Source organism: Halichoeres trimaculatus, unplaced genomic scaffold, assembly GCF_033239565.1.
Source record: "Halichoeres trimaculatus isolate MK-OKI-2021-1 unplaced genomic scaffold, fHalTri1.1 fHalTri1_scaffold_1, whole genome shotgun sequence".
Lineage (NCBI taxonomy): Eukaryota > Metazoa > Chordata > Actinopteri > Labriformes > Labridae > Halichoeres > Halichoeres trimaculatus.
Window position 1 is genome coordinate 24553282 of NW_027437179.1, and position 18933 is coordinate 24572214.

The following is an 18933-nucleotide window of genomic DNA, read 5'->3' on the forward strand; positions in this document are numbered from 1 at the left end:
CAATCCATCGATATCGTTAGCCTTTGTGCTTCAACGTTTCCCTTATCAATTCTTTACATTGTACCGGAGCTGCTGGGCCTAAAGTCGACTAGTCTGCTGCAGCTATCTTAGCGTAGCAGTTAGATAACATTTCCCAAGAAAACTCTGATTCAGGATTTTCAGCTTGAAGTTTTGCCGAAGAACTGACTTCATGAAGAAATGTACATCACTCTCTCTCAGGAGATTCATATTCAGTACATTCCAAATGGTATAAATCACCTTATTTACCAAAATAACAAAATAGCGCAAGCTTCATGCTAACGTATATGGGAAACTGCATTGATGTGCTAGCAGTTAGCATACATCAGTACAACTTAAGCTTTAGAATAGAATTTCAACTTTCATCACAGAAACATATCACATCAACTCTTTGTAAAAAATACTGTGAATTTCAAATGTCAAACGCTAACAGGCAATTGAAAGGCTTATGGCTGACTCCATAACTACGGAAAGCTTCCAAACAACTTAAACTATTGCTACAACCACTTTGAGACACTTGAATTATTAATATATCACAACACAGTACATCAACCTCACATTGTGTGCAAATTTTACCTGTTTCTGTATAATTATGCCCAGAAATATCCAGACTCAGGGATCAATTACATTTTATTCACTTACAGTATAAAATCAGTTAAATGTTGTTGACACAGAAAACCTGTAAAGCTATTTTTTGTACCAAGAAAATTCCCAACAGGAATTGATAAGGGAATCGATAAAGAATCAGATCGATAAGCAGAATCGATAAGGGCATCAGTATTGACAAACTCTTATCAATTCCTATCCCTACTGCTGATGAAATGAAAACATCCTAATCACAAACAAAACTCTCTTTATCTACTGATAATCAACATAAGCCTGCCTATTACTAACTCAAAGAACTCTGACACCATATCATTTGATGTCAGTCGCTAGACTAATGAGAAGGTCCCAGGTTGTGACTATAAAGTGTTGTCTCATCTTGTAGCAACGCTGCTCACATGATGTTAACATTTAAAGATAAACTCAGTGAGAGATAAAAAGCTAAATGAAAGAAAAACAACATCTTTGTACTCAGGCATTTGGTTTATTAGAAATGCTTATTAAAATGTTGTATAATACAGTAAAAAGAGGTTGGTTTTCCACCACATAAAACAGAAGCTTCCAACTTCAACACACAGTATAAAAATACCTTTAGAAATAGCACCTTTTTCTCTGGCAGGTAAACATGCAGTCATGATCAAAAACACAACTTCTCCCAACAATAACACATTATGTACAAAATATTGGCAGAATACTGTGCTTGATTCTTCATATGTAATACAAATGAGAAACCGTTATATTAACCCAATATAGCTGTGCTTGCTGTAATGAAGAGAAGAGGAATGAGTGATTTTGGGGATCTGGAGTTCTGAAAGTAAGAGCTATTTGTTTTCTGTGAAAACACAGGCAGTTGAGGCATTTTTGAAGGCTTAAATGTTCTAGGTTTTTTTTAGATTGTTCTGATCATGTGAGAAAAGACAACACTTTTGCGTCAATTAAAAAAAGAAAAAAAAGAAAACCAAATGAAAAAAAAGTGGACTTTATTCCTAAGGAATGAAAGCCAAAACCAATCACAGCTATTATACTCTGTGCAATAACTGGTGAAATCTGAAGCCATTGGTTTTTCATCTCTTTTTTCTGCCTTTTGTTAAGTTTTTTTTTTTTTTTAATCTCTTTCACCATAATTTTTGCATAACAATTGTACTTCTTGTTAAGCTAAAAAAAGAAAAGAAAAGGAAATTAAACTAAGATGGTAATGCCAGTCTACTGTTCATTAAGCAAATCAGCAATGCCTCCTTTAGAGCCAGTTCAAGTGGCTTCATAATTTACTGTGATTGTGTTAAGTTCTCTGTTGATGCTCGGCCTCCTCCACATTATCAGCTGCAGAGACTGCTGATAATTATCTCAGACCAATCTTCAATGTAACCAATACAATCCTGAGCCATCTTCACCACTTTGGATTTCTTTTGTTGACAAAGATACAGTAAGATTATCAGTAGGAGATAACTTTCAGATGCTTGTTTAAAAACAAAAGTAACACTTCAGGAAAACATAGCCTTGCCCACTTTGCTATTTCATGATGTAGTTTTGATGGTTTGACGGTTGCACAGTCCAAACACTGAGGACGCCAGCATGATGATGATAGAAAATCTTACAATATAACAAACTTGCTTTGTCGGCTTGATGAAAGGTGTTTCATTGTGCATTTAATTTTGTTTGATAAGGCTCTGCTTATTCCCTTCTTATACTCCCTGTTGTGATGCACAGAATATAAAAGAAAGAAATTCGTAACATTTTGGGTCAAAGCTGCTGTAAATCATGATGCCAAAGCATCAGTGTGACAGGAAATAAACCATTAGTGATAGGGAACACTTGTCACAATAAAGCTTTCTGTTGTATTTCATTCTGATTAACAGCGCTCATAGAATTTTATTGAGTGCAAAATAAAAGAACTTCAGCACCCAAGATCCACATCCAATAAACCTGAGTCTGAGGCAGAGACGCAGAAAAGTCTCATTTGAAAAACTAGCACCTTTGTAGAGTCACAAAGTAAATGAGAGAAGCATATCTTTCTGCACATTAAACTCAGTTAATATATTTTTACTTCCAAAAAGAGTAATGTTTATATCAGGTATTTTGTTTTGATAATTAGACACTGCAAACAGCCTAACCAATTGGATTTTTACCTCAGGAATATCATGTTAAACGGGGAGGTGTTAGTTCTCTCTCTGTATGCAGATGTGAATCTTATCTGTGTGCAGCATGAAATTAAAGACGTCCTTTAGCACCTCTTTCTACAGCATGGTTAATGCTGAAAATCTGGGTAAAATCTGATTAAAAACATTGCTTCAAGCTGTGCTAATGTTTAACACTGCACAAAAGTAAAGTATTTTCAACCTGATGAACAGTATAAAGTTTACCTTTTCTGTTGGATTTTTAAATAAAAAAAATAGGCACTCTGGTGTTCATTCTCAACCTGGGTACAAGTTTGTTTGGGTTTAAAGAATCAATAAATAAACAGAAAAATCTTGACCATGTACATTTGACAAAATAAGGATCAATAAAAAGTCATTAAAAGGCTAAAATTCCTGTAGCTGAGGAGAATTTGGCCACAATCACCGTGCTGTCGTCAAAGGATTTGGCCCTGCACAACATATCAGTTGTTAGTCCACACACATTCAACAGCTAAGAGAAATGTGTCTGTGTATGTATTAGCGTGTTTATCTACCTTTGACCTCCCCGAGACAGGCCTTTTCACAATCCTCCAGCTGAAGGAAGCGGTTGTCATTTCCCTCACAGCCGCTGTAGATGAAAGGCCTGCAGGCCCGAACCTGACTGTTGAAGTACCAGCGCAGAGTGTATCGCCCACAGCTGCCCTCCTCCATGGGCAGCAGGCACAAGTCTGCTGGAGCTGCAGAGCACACACGCACAACCAAGAGAGAGGTGTGAACTCAGTTAAAGCACAAGCAGCGAGTGAAGAACAGACCCTGTCGAAAGGTGCAAAGACTTGGCAGCAGAGGAGAGCGACAGGGAACCCAAACAAGCATTCATGGTTGCTAAGCCACATCAAATCCAATCTGTCAATGGTAAGAGTTTAAACTTCCTTACTCATTTAAATTATACTGGAAGCATGTATGTCTTAAAGTCAACAGCCAGTGCAGCCTGAGACATGCAGAAAAGGCCAAAAACCAGGCAGGCAGGCAGCAGAATAAATCCTTTATGAATCCGAAGATATGAGCGAGTTACCTTTCCCTGTGACTCTCTTCTTGGACTTGACTGACTTGAGCTTGTCTGCTTTCACAGGTGTTACTTTGACTGCTCTCTGACCATCAAATGTTGCTGCTCGCTTAACAGCAGCACCTGCTAATTTCTTTGCTTCAACTTTGACTTTTTTGTCAGTTTCACCTTTGACAGCCTTACCTGTTCCCACACACGCACACAAACACACACACACAAACACACACACACACACACACACACACACACACACACACACACACACACACACACACACACACACACACACACACACACACACACACACAGAGAATAAACACATTAGGTTAAGGAAAAGGAAATACATGTGAGATCATGTATCTGCATGCAGACTGAAGATGGTGCGTGCTCGCAGAAGGCTGTGTGAGGAAACATTAGAGGCCAATACAGTCACATAATGTGGCGAAATGAGCACAAAGTGAAACGCATAAATAATATGGGACACGCTCCTCCAGCACAAATTGGATTATGTGCTGATTGAATAAATCAAATTAAGGGTCATGAGCAGAAATTTGAAACGCCATAGTCTGTTTATCACATGAAAAGACAAAGTTTGTAGCATGTAAAGCAATTGAATTACTATCTGGGTTATCCATGGGTGACCAAAATCATTTGGCCAAAGGGGATGTTGGTATTTGAAGATCCAGTTGCTACTGGCTCTCTGCCTATCACCATAATTCATGGTAATAGATGAAACAACTTTTGTCTGGAAATCAGATACAAGCTTAATGGCCTGAGTCTGAAGTTGTACAAAGATGCTGGAGCTTAAGTATACTTAGTCATCTGACCAAATTTCCACAATTTGACTAAAATGTAACTATTGGATTTTCATCCAGTTGTGTTATTAAGGAGCAGTGGTTTCACATAATCATGCACATCAACTGTTGGTGACTGAATAAGCAGTTTGCTAGAAGGGTTGAGAAACAAAACCTGTAACTAGAGAAACTTCAGATAGACAGGTTTCCTCAAATGCTTTCATTAGGTAAATACATTTATATAAGCTTCTTTTACTTTTTGGCAGAATGTGCAGCTCCATTTCCTTTTATTCTTTAAAAACAAGATTTTTTTTAAATCAAAGCATAAAGTATTGAAAACACACTTTTCCTGGATGTTAGCATTGGATGTATTATAAAATACAGTACCATCACTCTGGTTGGCTGAAGGACTGAAGAGGAGCAGCTCATCCAGCGGCTCGTCATAGGCCTCGATGGAGTAGATGTGCTCATAGTCTGGGTCATTGGTGTTCACCACCACACGCAGTTCACGGCCTGAGAGCAGAGCAACGCCACACAGGTGAGAAATAAAGAGAGTTAAGTGAAACATACCTCAGATCCTAAAACTTGGAAATGTCTGGATATGCTTAGAGGTACAAAATTTTAAACATTAAGCATAAACAAAAATGGAGTCCTCTGTTTTCCTGATAAGAAAACCACCCATAGCTCAGAGGTCTCCAGACGCAGCACCACCAAGTCAAACTTGTTTGTTAAGGACGGACACGCAGACAGACACACAGATTCAGGCCCAAGAGGCAGAGCGATGGACGAACACACTCACCCTCCTCCTCACCCTTCATGGCCACTTGTAGCTCTGGGGCAGGCTGAGCCCTGACCGTGGGCTGGGAGCGAACTACTGGGCCTGTACCTGAGAAAACCAGATACAAGACAAGAAGCGACAACAGGGACACCAAGGGAGCAGAGACAGGATTCAGGGAGTGAGAGGGACCAAGTGTTACACAGGAGTGAAAGAGAGAGGGGCCGGAAAGAGAACATACTGGTAGTAAAACCTTCAGACAAATCGGCCAAAACAACCCCAAAGCACCACGAAAATCATTCCACCATTCCAACACACACATCAGCTAAAAGGATTCTCCAAGTTCCTGGAAGACCGCTGTGCATGGGGCAATCTTCCAGAAACTGGCTGTAATCCTTTAAGGACTGAAGCCGCTGTTACATGGACTTGTGTCGCAGTCAAAGTTGTTGACTTGAATCAGCTTTGATTCATCTTAAGAGCGCAAATTCTTACATATGTATTCTGAACCGCACTTCTCTTCTTTTAAATAAAGAATATGAAATAAACATGTCTGCCTTGTTTCATTCCTGCTGCATATTCAATAACAGCCTGCCTCTTTTCCCTGATCACATGCTGTTGCAGCTGCTGCTTCACAACACTAATGGCATTTCCCAGTGATAAACAGCTCAGACTGACACATAAGTTTAAATTTAATTAAAAGTTGGTAATTTTTCTCTATTTATTTATAATTACTGTTATTCACTTAAACTGTGGGCAAATTTACATTAAATTTTTTGGTTGAGGACAGTAAGCTACATAGCTCCTATGTATAGATACGCACTGTAACAAAAGAGTTTAATGTTTGGATTACTTAACTAAGGGAGAGGAGTTTATCTTACAGAATGATCAACTGGGTGTTATGGTAAAAAGCAGTAACATAAAACATTTATGCACAGCAGAATATTTTTAAGGTAGTGTTGTGACAGATCACAGATTATTCATATAGATGACCCCTCTCCCATGGTTTGCATATATAATTTGAGGAACAACTGAAAATTTAGTATCATTGGGTAAAAATGATGTACTAAAAATAATTTCCCATTCCGAGAATAATAATAAGACTTGTCACCGAGTTCAGTTTCATTTTGAAGGCAATCAAGAAGGGTGAAAACACTGCGTTTGGAAATATTAAGGAAAATAGTTTGAAGAGGGCTCTGAATTCACCACAGAAATATTTTGTTTTTGTCTTTGGGATGCTGAAGTATTGAATTGAGGGGTTTGAGATACTGATGTTCAAATTATTGAACAACTCTTGAACTCAATTTTCTAAAGCGCTTTCTTTATAAAAAAGAAGGTTAGGTTTATTCAGCTCCTTGTGACATTGGATATTTGCCTCTGTCGAGGAGGTTATGTTTTTGGGAGAGTTTGTCTGTCTGTCTGTTTTTTGTTGTTGTTTGTTTGTAAATGACATAACTCAAAAACTAACGATCTAATGGATCTGGATGAAATTTTCAGGAATGTTCAAAATGGGATAAGGAAGAAGTGATTACATTTTGGTGGCAATCTGGATCACCTTCTGGATCCAGGACATTTTTGAAGGGTTCTTTATCATTGTGAGGTAGGGCTGTTTTTTCCATATGTGTATATAACTCCTCAATAAATGGTTGGATTGCATTGAAAAACAATACAATACAAGACAAGGTCACCATAATTTCTGACAGATGTAAAAGTACAATTCAGATCCTGTAAATATTCTGGATACTAAGATCTGGAATATGAAATATGAACTGGGTCATCATCATTTTTAACACTGTCAGGAAACAAAATATCGTACAAACCTGCAACTAACACCACATTGTAGCAGACAGTCTTCTGAAAGGAAGTATAACATTAAAGTAGAACTAAAGTGTTGTGTGACAATCACAATATGCTTGGCAGAGGTCTGTGTTCTCAGTGCTTTTCTAGTTTGTGATGTGCTTGTAGTGAGGGGAACTGAAGATGTGATGCATTACAGAGATACTCTGGCTAGGATTTGGGATCCAGTGCATCCGATTGACTTTCATCTATGTCAATTCAGATGAGCATATTTCAAATCATCTCTTACTTTTTCTTAAATATATCCTGTCAGAAGGGGGAATTGTTTTTGTGAACAGGGGCTTCATTGATATTACATTTTTTCTTGTTCAGTACCCACATGAATGCTCAATGAACACAAATGCACTGAAGCATTCCATATATGGAATATAAACCATAAATACGCCTGATTACTCTCAGTACAGACTCTGTTTCAGCATATGTGGTATAGTACACCACTGTGACTCATGCTCAATCACAGCCCGTCTGTCCACCTCTCTTTCTTTCCTGCTGCAGCCGAGCGACTCACTCACCTCCACACGCTGAGGACCGGACAGATGGACAGGAAAGAAGCAGAAAGAGGGGAGAAAATAAAGGTCAGTTTTGAGAGTCATCCCTCTCCTTCTCTGCAGCTTCTTCTATAGCTCACACAGTCATTGAGTTAAGCTGAGAGGCCGTGACTCGCACGCTGTGATCACCATCAGAAGTTCATCTAGGGGACATCACTGTTATAAATTTGTAATGCAAGCTGCCTGAAAGACTCACCACAGTGCTGATTCATCTCAGAGCGTACGTACTCTCTGACCTCATCTTCCTGAATTCAGAATAAGAAGGAAACAGAGCAAAACAAAGTTACAAAAAACATCCCTGATATCAGCTCTGTGCAAGTGTCGCTTCGTGTCAGCATCTTCAGATTGAGCCCCGAGGTGAGGATCAAGCACTGACCGACATGCCTGGCTCTCCTCTGTCTCCCTTTGCTCCATCTGGGCCCAGCTCTCCCTGCAACATGGACATGTATTAGGACACATCCGACCCACAGAGAAGCTCGCAGCATATTACTTCATTAGACTGTGACAAGGTGCAGCATACAAACTAAAAGCAAAGTCAAAGTAGAAGGTTAGAGTGGCCTGAGTAACTTTTGGCAATACAATTTAAAAACTGACTTTTTCTGTGTCTCTACAATCTGTATCCCTATCCCTTTGGCATTATATTGATGTTTAAATATATCAGAAAGACAAAACTTCTTTAATGATAATAGCAAATAGATTCCTATGATACAGTGTTGCCTAAAAATCAGCAGTAAGACACTTACAGGTTGTCCTCGTTCTCCTGGGATTCCTGGGATACCACGTGGACCAACCATGGCGGGACCAATTGGACCTCTTTCTCCCTGAAATGTGGGAAACAATATTACAACATACAGCAGGTCTGTGCCTGAAAGATGTAGCGGGACACTTTGAATGCAAAAATTATATAAGCAATGTTGCTCTGAAGCTGAACTTTAATATGTTGTTCTGTCAAGCAATCTGTTGTCAGTATGAAATACATATTTAAATTTGTCTATATTTTTTCCAGTCTATTGGTTGACCAAATGCTCAGCCTGCCTACACCAAAGCAAATCTCTTTTTTTCTTTTAAAAGACCACAACTTAGTTAAACCATGTGTGTTTGCATCTATCACACAGTCTCAATAGACCCTGCTCTCCTGTCACCAGTTTTCTCTATTTACCCAATGATCCAGCAGACAAGTCAGTCAAACAAAGGGCCTATCAAACTGTCAGTCATCTTTCAGCATCTTAAAGCACCACACGGCAATCAGACAGACGTTCCAGTCAGGTAGAGAAGAAAGAGGCAGATGACTGTGAAGATACACTGTATTATTTCTATAGTCTGTCTCTAAAATTGAGATGTCAAAACTGTCCAAAACAAAGCTTTTTTGTTTGTTGCCACATCACTTCCGACAATTGACTGTCTCTGTGTTATGCACTAACTGAGTGATGTAAAAACAGTTTAGTATGTTTCATTTGATTTTGTTTTCCTTTGACTTTCCATCCTCAAAACCAAATCTAGGTTTTTGACTGATGTTGCATCCACTTGATGGAATAAGATATTCATATTTTTAAAAATCACTATATTGAGTTTAACTATGTCACTACCAGAATTCAGCAAACTGAGCACAGCCTTAGTTCAGGCAGGCCACTGAGTCAAGCTAGGCACTGCGCTGAAAGCCAGCACCTGTAAGCTGATGGTTTAGTTAATCACATCCCCTTTGGAAATCGTAAAATGGGCATTGAATTATAATTGCTTTAGCCTGCATGGAAAATACTTAGCCAACCACTGCCATCAAGCTCTTTCTTTATTGCTCTGTCTGAATTTACCAGTGTCATACATGCTGTGATTGATGCTTGCTCTGTTCTGGCATATTTGCTGTTGCTCTTCTTGTCTTGGCTTTTCATGAATGCACATGAGACACAGGGTAGGTGTGCTCTACTCACCTTAGGCTTTGGCTGTCCATGTGGGCCCATGAAAGAGCAGGAAGCTCCCAGAAAAGAGCAATACTCCTAATCTAACTTACTGCTTGCAAATGACATTTTTTTTGACAGATATGGTCAAGACTCGACTAAATCATGTGTTAAAAGTATGGAAGAAGCAATAGAAGAAGCACCTTCTGCCCCTGGAGCCCCTCTGGGCCTTTAGCACCAGCTGGTCCCTGGGGGCCAGTCAACCCTGGTGCTCCATCCACTCCTCTTGGACCAGGGGGACCAGGAACCCCAGGAGGACCCTAAATGAAGCAAAATCACTGTTGGTTATGTATGTCAGGGTTTCCTGTAGGTGTGAGCATGACTGTGCAGCTGTCAATATGATTTCATTTGCACTGAATTATAATAACTTTAGGATACATTTAGAGCTGATAGGGGGGTTGAAATTCTTAGAAACTCACCCTTTCACCCTTCTCTCCCTGAGCTCCTTTGGGTCCAGCAACTCCATCAAATCCACGGTCACCCTGCAATGAAAAGGAAAAATCTTTGCATTAAGACACTTCTGCTTTAGGGAACTTTCTGTTTTTACTGATTTTGCTCCCTTACCCAGAAAAAGTGGACCAAAAATTGTATCTCTTTGTTGAGAATATGTTTTCTGATTAAAACTTTCATCATGCTGATTCTTAACATTCAAATGTATGACACAAAAGCTATGATTGGCTTCACTCTGGAGAGCTGTCGATCATTTGGTGTGACACCTACCCTCTTAGCAGCTGCTACAGGCATTAGAAATAATAATATGGCTGTCAACCTTGTTGCTACGGTAATGGTAAATGGAACACTCTCCTCGCCTCAGCACATTCATTCATTCGTTCACATCAGACTCATATACCAATGTCAAGGGATGCTATAGTGGAGACCATAAGTTTTAACTAGTTCCATTCATAACTAAAAAGCCACTGGCTATACCACCAAAAGAAACTTGCACTTCAGCATGTTACTCTGGGAGCCATCTCTCTGCATTTCAGGACAAAATCAACTCTACCACTAAGCCATAACCCCCCTGCCCCCTGATGATGGTCTTGTTTGGTTTTTCACCAGGTAAAATCTCCTCACAAAGGTCTTCATAGAGTATGGAGAAACAAAACAATAACTGTGCAACACAAACCTTGGGGCCGACTATTCCCTCTTTTCCAGGGACCCCGGGAGGGCCAGAAGGTCCAAGGTCACCCTTGGAAACAAATACAGCAAGCCTGTGAAAACCAAGCCTTGTGGAAGCACACAAAGAATAATAAAAGATAGCACAATACCAGTTTTTTCTAACACAGGGAGGTCATACCTGTTCACCTTTTCTCCCTGGCATGCCTGATCTTCCATTAATGCCAGAATCACCCTTAAACACAGACAGATTTAATCAACATACTTTCAAGTGCTGACCGTACAATAAATACATGACTAAATCACTTATTTTCAGGACTGGTGATCATTTTTTTCTGTGCGTCTCTTTTTCCATGTGGAAAAAAAAAATGTCTGCCTCAATCCTACCTTATCTCCTTTGGGTCCATCACCTCCACAAACCCCCTTGGGTCCTCGGTCACCCTAGAAACACAAGATTTTCATTACTGAAACAGGCATGGCGTTAGTGCTGGTGAGTCATTAATGGGCCAGATCCACCAATCCAGTCCAGACAGGGGGCTCTTCAAGAGACAGGCACGAGGTCCTCTCTCTACTGCCATTTAAACGTGACCACAGTGTGTGAGTACTTTGAGTACTTCATCCACTTTGTGCATGAACAGCTCTGAGTAGAAAGCAACAGAGCTATAATTTTCTTGATAAGTTGTGTTTAGAAAGTAATGACAGGTAAAAGAAAGCTGCAGTGTGAAGCTATTATTTTCAAAAGCACTGGGATTAGCGTACATGCAGTTTCCAACTCTTCCTGCACTCTCATGCTGCTCATTTACTTAAAAGCTGACTGAAATGGAAAGAGGTATCCAAATGGTTTCTTCAGGATTATATCTGCGAAGTATGTGACTATGAGGTTAAACTGCACTTGTATGGCACTTTTTTGTCTTCAGACCATTCAGGCTGTTTTAACACTTATGATGCATCCACCCCATCAAAACACCTTCACAGCTGCAGCAGAGGCTGCCAGGGTAAATGCTTGGTCCACATTTATTTCTCATGTTTTAGCCTTTAGCAAGGCTAGCATGTTGAAGATGGATCTGTGCTTCTGGGGACAGAGGACACTTGATACAATTGGTCTGTGGTAGCCGGGTCAGAACCCTCAATGCTTAGAGAACAAAACAATTTACTACAAAGCCAAAGATGCTCAACATTTGTCAAAACAAGTATTTCTTTATCAAGTTTGTTTAATGTGCCCACAAAACTAATGTTGATACATTTTTCAGTTCTACGTGAATGGGTCTGGAAAAAAAAAGAAAAAAAATCCATAACAAATGGAAAAACTGTATCTCAGCCAAAGAGTAGAAATCAATGCCATTAATTTGATTGTCGGCAGAGTTACCATCAAAAGCAGCTTTTGAAACCATTTCTTTGCTTACATCCACTCTCTTGTGTCCAAACAAAGCCAACACATTTCCTTGCACTTAATACAACAACATTGATGTAACCAGTTTGCCATCTTTTGCTATACAAGGCATTGAAAGATGGAAGCCTGTCTGGATGGAGACCCATCCCCATGTAGATATAAAAATTATACGTTAGTTAAATAAACCCTGGTTATATTCAAGCATTTCTATAATATAAACACACTTTTAAACTTGATACTCCATTTCAACCAAGTCTGTTCTGCTAAATTCTGCTAAATACTACAAACTGTATCTTTAATACTTCTACTAGTTTGTCTTGCAAAAAATGGTGACATCACCTGACTTAATCAGGAATAAAATTTCATTAAAAAAAAGAAACAACTAGTCACCCTGTACACCTCTGAGATGTAGTCAAAGTCTGGTCGGTTCAGTGATTCAATCAGAGATCAAATGAATAAATGAAGTGAGAGAAATGTCTTTCAGGCTGAACAAACAACTGTTTCCAGGTATTAATCATCACAATGTGACAACAACTCACAACTCGAGTGAAAGTAAATATTCCGCATAAATATTTCTGGCACCTTCTGCGCTTATTTTCTGTAATTATATAAATTTCATGCAATCATAAAATTGTGATAGTCACCACCCACCCCTGAAAGAAGCTTCAAGGTTGAGACCACACAAAACAAACTCACGTCTGTGTCATGGCAACACACACAAACAATGTAGATACCTTGATTCCTCTCATTCCAACAATGCCAGTCCCTCCCTTGTCCCCCTTTATTCCAGGCAGTCCATCTTTTCCAGATAAACCCTGAAAACAGAAACAAAAATCATCTCTTGTTCAGTGCATTATAGATACATCTAACACTGAAATCTGCACACAGATGGAATCAGAACCACACACCGATTCACCAGGTACTCCAGGTAGGCCAGCTTCACCCTGCAGACAAAGGTTAGAGGAACAGCAACGAGAAAGGTGAAGTTAGGAACTTGCTCTGATCTAATAACAATAAACCTCTTTGCTCGGTGTCACTTGCCTTCTGTCCACCAGGACCACGTGCACCAGGAAATCCAGTGGATCCTCTTTCCCCTGGCTCTCCCCTTAAACCCTTGTATCAAATACACAGGACAAAGTCACACTTAGCATTTGTAAAGTCAAAATCATTTCTGCGGATTTTGTTACTGAAATATAAGAATACGGTTTGAATGTCATCTTCCTGTGATGATTTATGCTTTTTTTCATGTTGCGTGTCAGCCAATGAAGAGTCATCCTACCTGGCCATTAAACTGAAAATACCACTGAAATTATGTCTCCAACCCAGCTTACGTTACATGTTCATTTCCACATGTCCAACCCCCTAATACTCAAGAAATACATGCGGTTACAGTTTTGTAACTTAAATGTGATGACAAGTTATTGAGACGTTAAATAATTATAGACATTGGCAAGTTTTTTTAAATTACCGTCTCCCCAGCAGGTCCCTCCTGGCCTTTTGTCCCTTTTTCTCCTTGCACACCTTTGGGTCCCCTGTCACCCTAAAAAAAAATAATTTAGGAGATGAAACAAGATCTAAGTGGATGTTTGGCTGCGTTAAACACTTTAATTCATCATCGAGGAGTTTACTGACTGTTTCTCCTTTGTTGCCCTTTTCCCCTGGAGGTCCTCCAACTAGCACAGTGTCCCCCTGTGAGAGAGACAAAACCGCTGCTTAACATCAACACAAGATGTTTCATCTTGTTATATTTATGGGAGACATTTAGCTCTAGGCCTCTCTGCCAGAAAGCCTTTAGGGTGACATCGGGGATAGTCATACAAGGAGCAAGTCTTCAGGAAAAAAAGAAAACTTTATTACATTAAGAATGTAAATCTGACTCAGAAATAAGCATTAATATTGACCACACTGAATTTTTTATGTTCTGTAAACAGATGCTGAACTGGCGCAATGCTATGCTAATGAGCTCCAGCTTGAGCTGCAATCACAGAACAAGCATGTGTGATACCATCTCACCCTACTCCCAAAAGAGATCAAAATAAGCGTAATCCCAGTGAGGCTGACCTATTCCTTATCTTTAAAGGTTGAATGTACAACTCTTTGCTCGATGCTGAAATTTTTAACATCTGACCTTTCAAGATGTAGCTGTGCTCTCCTGATATTTCTTCTAGCTGTATGCTTGTGTGTGGCTTTCTGTGTCCTTTGTGCCCCCTCTCTCAACCTGTCTGTCTAGCAAAAACACAATCCTGAACTGAACAAGACCAGATTGGTTTGGATGAAAGATCAAACCTCCTTCTTTTTACCCTGCTTCTTTGTGTCCTGTGCAAACCCAAGAGACTTGTTCTTGAGCTTATACCGGACTCTTTTTTTGTTTAGATGCCCATACCTAATCAATCTGCAATTCCTGTAAATTACGGTTTTTTGTGACAGCTCCATAGTGAAATGCTTAGTTTAATTAGGTTAAAGAACCAATTTTATGGGTAAAGATAATGAAAAAACTATTTCTACCAGGTGAAAGTCAGAAAAGCAAACCCCTTCAATGTGCTCTTGCAACCCCTTGTTGTATCAATGCTTATTAACATTGTGTGTATTCATGTATTCCTGTGGCTATCAACAGATTTGATCTTGTGAGAGACCCCCTTCAAAAACAGCAACATGAATAAATCTTATTTCACTCTTTCTCTATTTCTGCTCCCCTGTCATCTTTACAAACAAACAAACAAATACACAAGCAAGAGAGGAAGAGAAAGTGAGGGGGGAGCAGGAGTGGAGCTTGGATATTACAATGCACACACACCTTCTCTCCTTTGTCACCTTGCGGCCCGCTATCTCCCTGGACAAAAGGAGAAAGATTGAATGCAAAGCATTTCATTGAGGCGTGTAAATTAAATTCACTGCTTTACAGTATGGCTTGGGCTGCACAAAATATAGTGATGTCACTTTAACATTGATGGTAGAAAGAAGTGATCATACTCACCTTCTCTCCCCGGACTCCTCGAATTCCTGGTGGACCCTGATGAACACACAATGACACAATGTGCTCTGAAAAAGAGAATATCTCTCCTCCCCGGCTGTTTCTTTTTACAGAGAACTTTAATGTAAGAGCAGTAATGTCGTGGCACTTCAGGGTGAACCCCCTGATTAAACAGTGAGCATAGAATGAGCAGGCTTATATTGATAGTTTCTAAGTACTGTGAGGGAGGACAAGGTGCACAATATTTCTGTTCTATTATCTAAGGGGCTACATTTTTCCCCAGTATCAAGCAGCTCCTCTGATGTTAAAGATTCCTGCTTCTTCTCTTTTTTTTTTTTTTTTTCTTTACATTTTTATGGATTGCTTCCTGTAGCATTTGGTCCTTGAATATGAAAGGGATGCTAAAAGCTTTTGCTGAAAGGCTTAGGGTACATTGCACTAATGGATGACAAACACGCCATGATTACCGTTGATCCTCTTTCCCCATCCACGCCAGCACGACCTTCCTCCCCCTAAGAGTATAGAGACAGACACAGACAGGAAATGGAAAACACAAACATAAGACTGAATCAGCTAAAAGAAAATTTATTTCAGGTTACATTTGAATGATATACAGTGGCGTCTTACTCTGGGCCCTGCGTCTCCTCGCTCCCCTCTGACACCAGGGACTCCTACACCGATTTCCCCCTGGCAACAAAAATAATAGGAAAACCTTTCAAAGGATCCTTTAACATTTAATCAGGGAGACAGAAATATGTGTCAGCTTGGATAGTCACCTTGTCCCCTTTGATCCCATTGGTGCCGGGGGCACCCTAGAACAAAGTATTAAATGAAAGAATCATAAATCACACTTGTTGTCAATTTACCTCCTTCACTCACACCTCTTATGATTAAATTTTTTATTTGATTGTATTTTCTGGAAGGAAAAAAAAAAATGAAGATCAGCTCTTACTGCATCTCCAGGTGGTCCAGAAGGACCAGGGGGTCCTAAATTTCCTGCTCGGCCTGCAAATCCTTGGACACCCTGAAATAAAACCTCATTAACTGAAATCCCATCATTCATATAATTTATATAATTCCATCTGCAGCCCCACCTACCCTTTCCCCAGGTGGACCTGGAGGTCCTGGTTGTCCAGCTTCTCCTCCTGGGCCGGGCTGCCCTGCACCACCAGTTTTCCCTTGCAATCCAGGAGGACCAGCTGGACCAGGGAGGCCTGGATCACCCTGAATTAGACTCAAGGTTAGATTTTGATGCCTGGCTTGTCTAAATATCCCAATCAGAGGGGCACCAAATGCCACTCACCTTCAAACCCTGAGGCCCGTCTCGACCAGGAGGACCTGTCAGTCCAATTCCCCTCTCTCCCTGAAATGAAAACATTTTGACAGAAGTGTCACAAGGATGGAGGTTTCATTTCAGGCAAATTTTCCTAACAAATGACAGGAACTCACCTTATCTCCTTTTGGCCCAGGAGAGCCATTCACTCCCTGAAAACACAACAAATTTTGAGATATTACCGTTGGAATAGCTGACTGCTTTATTTTGGAAAGTGTTACTCAATGTCTTTTCCAATAAAGTGCGGCGGGAGTTTGTTTAAACAGTTTTTGCCTCTCAAACCTCTGTATAGCCTTCATTAACATTCTGGTGAAGGCATGCTTGTTTGTCATTAGAGTTAGCATGCCTTGTTAACCTGAAGGGGGACAGATAATCAACACCTTGGGTGTCACAGGAGATTACAATCAACACCTTTAAATGGAAAGCCAGGAAACTTTAATTGCAGTGTGAAAGACAGAGGTATGAGTTAAGTTAAAAAATAATATCTGGTCTGCCTGGGCATAACAAAACATTTTTTTTATTTTATGTTTTTTTTTTTTAAAAAACAAAACAATTACATGTATATTTAGTAATGAATGGATCTTGATGAAATTTTCAGGAGATGTTCAAAATGGGATAACAAATAAGTGATTAATTTTTGGAGGTGATCTGGATTACCATCTCGATCCAGAATTTCCAGGATTCTTTATCATTGTAACATAGGGCTGTTTTCACCATATGTGTATATAACTTCACAATAAATGGTTGGATTGCAAAACAGTACAAGACAAGGTTACTGTCGTCTCTGACAGATGTAAAAGTAGTATCCAGATCCTGGAAATATTCTGGATACTTAGATCTGGAATATGAAATATGTACTGGGTCATCATAATTTTCAACACTGTCAGGTAACAAATTATCGTACAAACCTGCAACTAACACCAAAGCAGACAGTCTGCTGACAGAGAGTATAACATTAGAGAAGGACTAGAGTGTTGCGTGACATTCACAATATGCTTGGCAGAGGTCTGCACTCTCTGAGTGCTTTTCTAGTTTCATTCTGTAATTGTACTGATTTCGGGGTAACTATAGTCTCAATTCAAAGTGAGTTTTAATACTTACATCTTCTCCAGGCTCTCCAGATTCACCAACGACTCCCTGATATTACAAACAGATCACATGTTGCCATCATGTTGTGATGTCAACTCCGACTTCACAGAATGTGATAAGCTGTAGCCTGGTGGTACTCACCCTCTCTCCTTTTGGACCAGGACCACCTCTGTCCCCCTTGTTTCCCTGAAAAAAGGCATAAAACTCTTCGTTTCAGTCAAAAGGTCTTCACAACACTTTCTCACATGGCTGTTGTGCATCTCTTTACAGGGACTCACTTTCTCTCCACTTAGACCTCTCTCTCCAGCCACGCCAGGCAGCGTTTGACCAGGCAAACCCTGCAGAAAACCAATTCTGGTTAGATTTAATCCACGACTCTGACTGGGAGTTTTTTGCTAATTGATCAGAAAATTCTCAGTTTCTGAGATGGAAATAAAATAAAACACAGAAAGACAGTCCAATTACTGTCTGTTTTGTGTTTGTACCAAATTTGATAAGTTTTTATTGAGGCATTTCTGATGCAATAAGATAATAAGAAATGAGGCATGCATATTTGTCTTAGAGAAAATGGCTAATAAAAGGGCCACTTATAGTCCATTAACATGATGTTCACACTGTCACCATCATGGAGGAATAACAAAGCTCTGTATCGCTACTTCAGTATCAGTGACTCACCCGTTCTCCTTTGGGTCCCGGGGGTCCAGCCACAGCCTGCAAGAGCAAAGAAATAAGAGGAAATAATAGTTATTACCTGTGAAGCATACTTTAGGATCTTGTTCAGATATATATGTCCTTAATAGCCTGGTATTTAAGTAGCATGTCAGACCTGCCATTATTTTTTGAGCTGTAAAGGTTAGAGCCTTGATATCCTCAGCAAGGACTGTGAAAAGTGCAACCCCTGATGCTTAATAATGGTAATAACCACACTTTAAGGAAGTAGTTGAAAATAAATAACTTTTCTGCCCTTTCACAGGAGGAAGTTTAATAATGACTTGCTTCAAGACATATGTATAAATACCTCACCTTACCTCACAATTTCATATTGTAAAAAAAAGCTACATGGGTCACCAGGGGTATTTTTAGGAACAACTTGTTAGGGTCTTTGCTGTGTTTCTTTTTCTGGCTTACAAAGGCCACAACACCAAGAAAAGTTCTTTGGGTCAAGAGTGAAGCAGACTGAAACGGGTCTGTTATCAAAGTCCCTCAAAGCTTTGGTGCTGTAAAATGCGAATCATTCAGCCTTTGTTTCTGTATATGTGTATGTGTGAGTGTATAAACAAATGGTGGAGCCAGTGAGCAGGTGGGCCAGAGTT

At 39.8% G+C, this 18933-nt stretch overlaps 2 protein-coding genes across 4 annotated transcripts in view; both read right to left on the minus strand.

Annotated features, from left to right (window-relative positions):
- Positions 1-1097: 1097 nt before the first annotated feature.
- On the minus strand, positions 1098-5877 carry LOC141789628 (uncharacterized). Of its 3 annotated transcripts, none has more exons than XM_074669151.1 (5): positions 5404-5877; positions 4980-5105; positions 3808-3981; positions 3290-3472; positions 1098-3205 (listed from the first exon to the last, which is right to left on the minus strand). In XM_074669151.1, exons 1-5 carry the CDS (start codon positions 5687-5689, stop codon positions 3177-3179), a joined length of 798 nt encoding a protein of 265 aa, XP_074525252.1. In that variant the 5' UTR covers positions 5690-5877; the 3' UTR covers positions 1098-3176. The 3 variants fall into 3 exon arrangements, with proteins under 3 accessions (XP_074525252.1, XP_074525243.1, XP_074525261.1); XM_074669142.1 differs by having other exon boundaries at positions 5392-5877; XM_074669160.1 differs by lacking the exon at positions 3808-3981 and having other exon boundaries at positions 5392-5877.
- A 1817-nt stretch (positions 5878-7694) lies between these two features.
- Positions 7695-18933, minus strand: part of col7a1 (collagen, type VII, alpha 1) — a 59498-nt gene continuing 48259 nt past the window's right edge. Inside the window, exons 88-114 of the mRNA XM_074669127.1 lie at positions 18296-18331; positions 17899-17958; positions 17762-17806; positions 17633-17668; positions 16648-16683; positions 16502-16561; positions 16297-16422; positions 16151-16222; positions 15975-16010; positions 15826-15885; positions 15666-15710; positions 15202-15237; positions 15022-15057; positions 13860-13916; positions 13696-13767; positions 13269-13340; positions 13136-13171; positions 12962-13042; positions 11225-11278; positions 11019-11072; positions 10848-10910; positions 10141-10203; positions 9865-9981; positions 8513-8590; positions 8146-8199; positions 7966-8014; positions 7695-7742 (exon numbers count right to left, since the gene is read on the minus strand). Coding sequence (XP_074525228.1) covers positions 7726-7742; positions 7966-8014; positions 8146-8199; positions 8513-8590; positions 9865-9981; positions 10141-10203; positions 10848-10910; positions 11019-11072; positions 11225-11278; positions 12962-13042; positions 13136-13171; positions 13269-13340; positions 13696-13767; positions 13860-13916; positions 15022-15057; positions 15202-15237; positions 15666-15710; positions 15826-15885; positions 15975-16010; positions 16151-16222; positions 16297-16422; positions 16502-16561; positions 16648-16683; positions 17633-17668; positions 17762-17806; positions 17899-17958; positions 18296-18331 — 1551 coding nt within the window. The 3' untranslated portion in view covers positions 7695-7725. The remainder of the gene's footprint in view (positions 7743-7965; positions 8015-8145; positions 8200-8512; positions 8591-9864; positions 9982-10140; positions 10204-10847; positions 10911-11018; positions 11073-11224; positions 11279-12961; positions 13043-13135; positions 13172-13268; positions 13341-13695; positions 13768-13859; positions 13917-15021; positions 15058-15201; positions 15238-15665; positions 15711-15825; positions 15886-15974; positions 16011-16150; positions 16223-16296; positions 16423-16501; positions 16562-16647; positions 16684-17632; positions 17669-17761; positions 17807-17898; positions 17959-18295; positions 18332-18933) is intronic.

Bases quoted from the DNA above. Each gene is read 5' to 3' on its own strand.
- LOC141789628 (XM_074669142.1), bottom strand. From the start codon at position 5,689: ATGTGTGTGTTGGAATGGTGGAATGATTTTCGTGGTGCTTTGGGGTTG. The intron at 5,106-5,391 runs GTGAGTGTGTTC...CTCTGCTCTCAG, and splicing joins CATGAAGGGTGAGGAGGAGG to GCCGTGAACTGCGTGTGGTG. The intron at 3,206-3,289 runs GTAGATAAACAC...TATGTTGTGCAG, and splicing joins CTGTCTCGGGGAGGTCAAAG to GGCCAAATCCTTTGACGACA.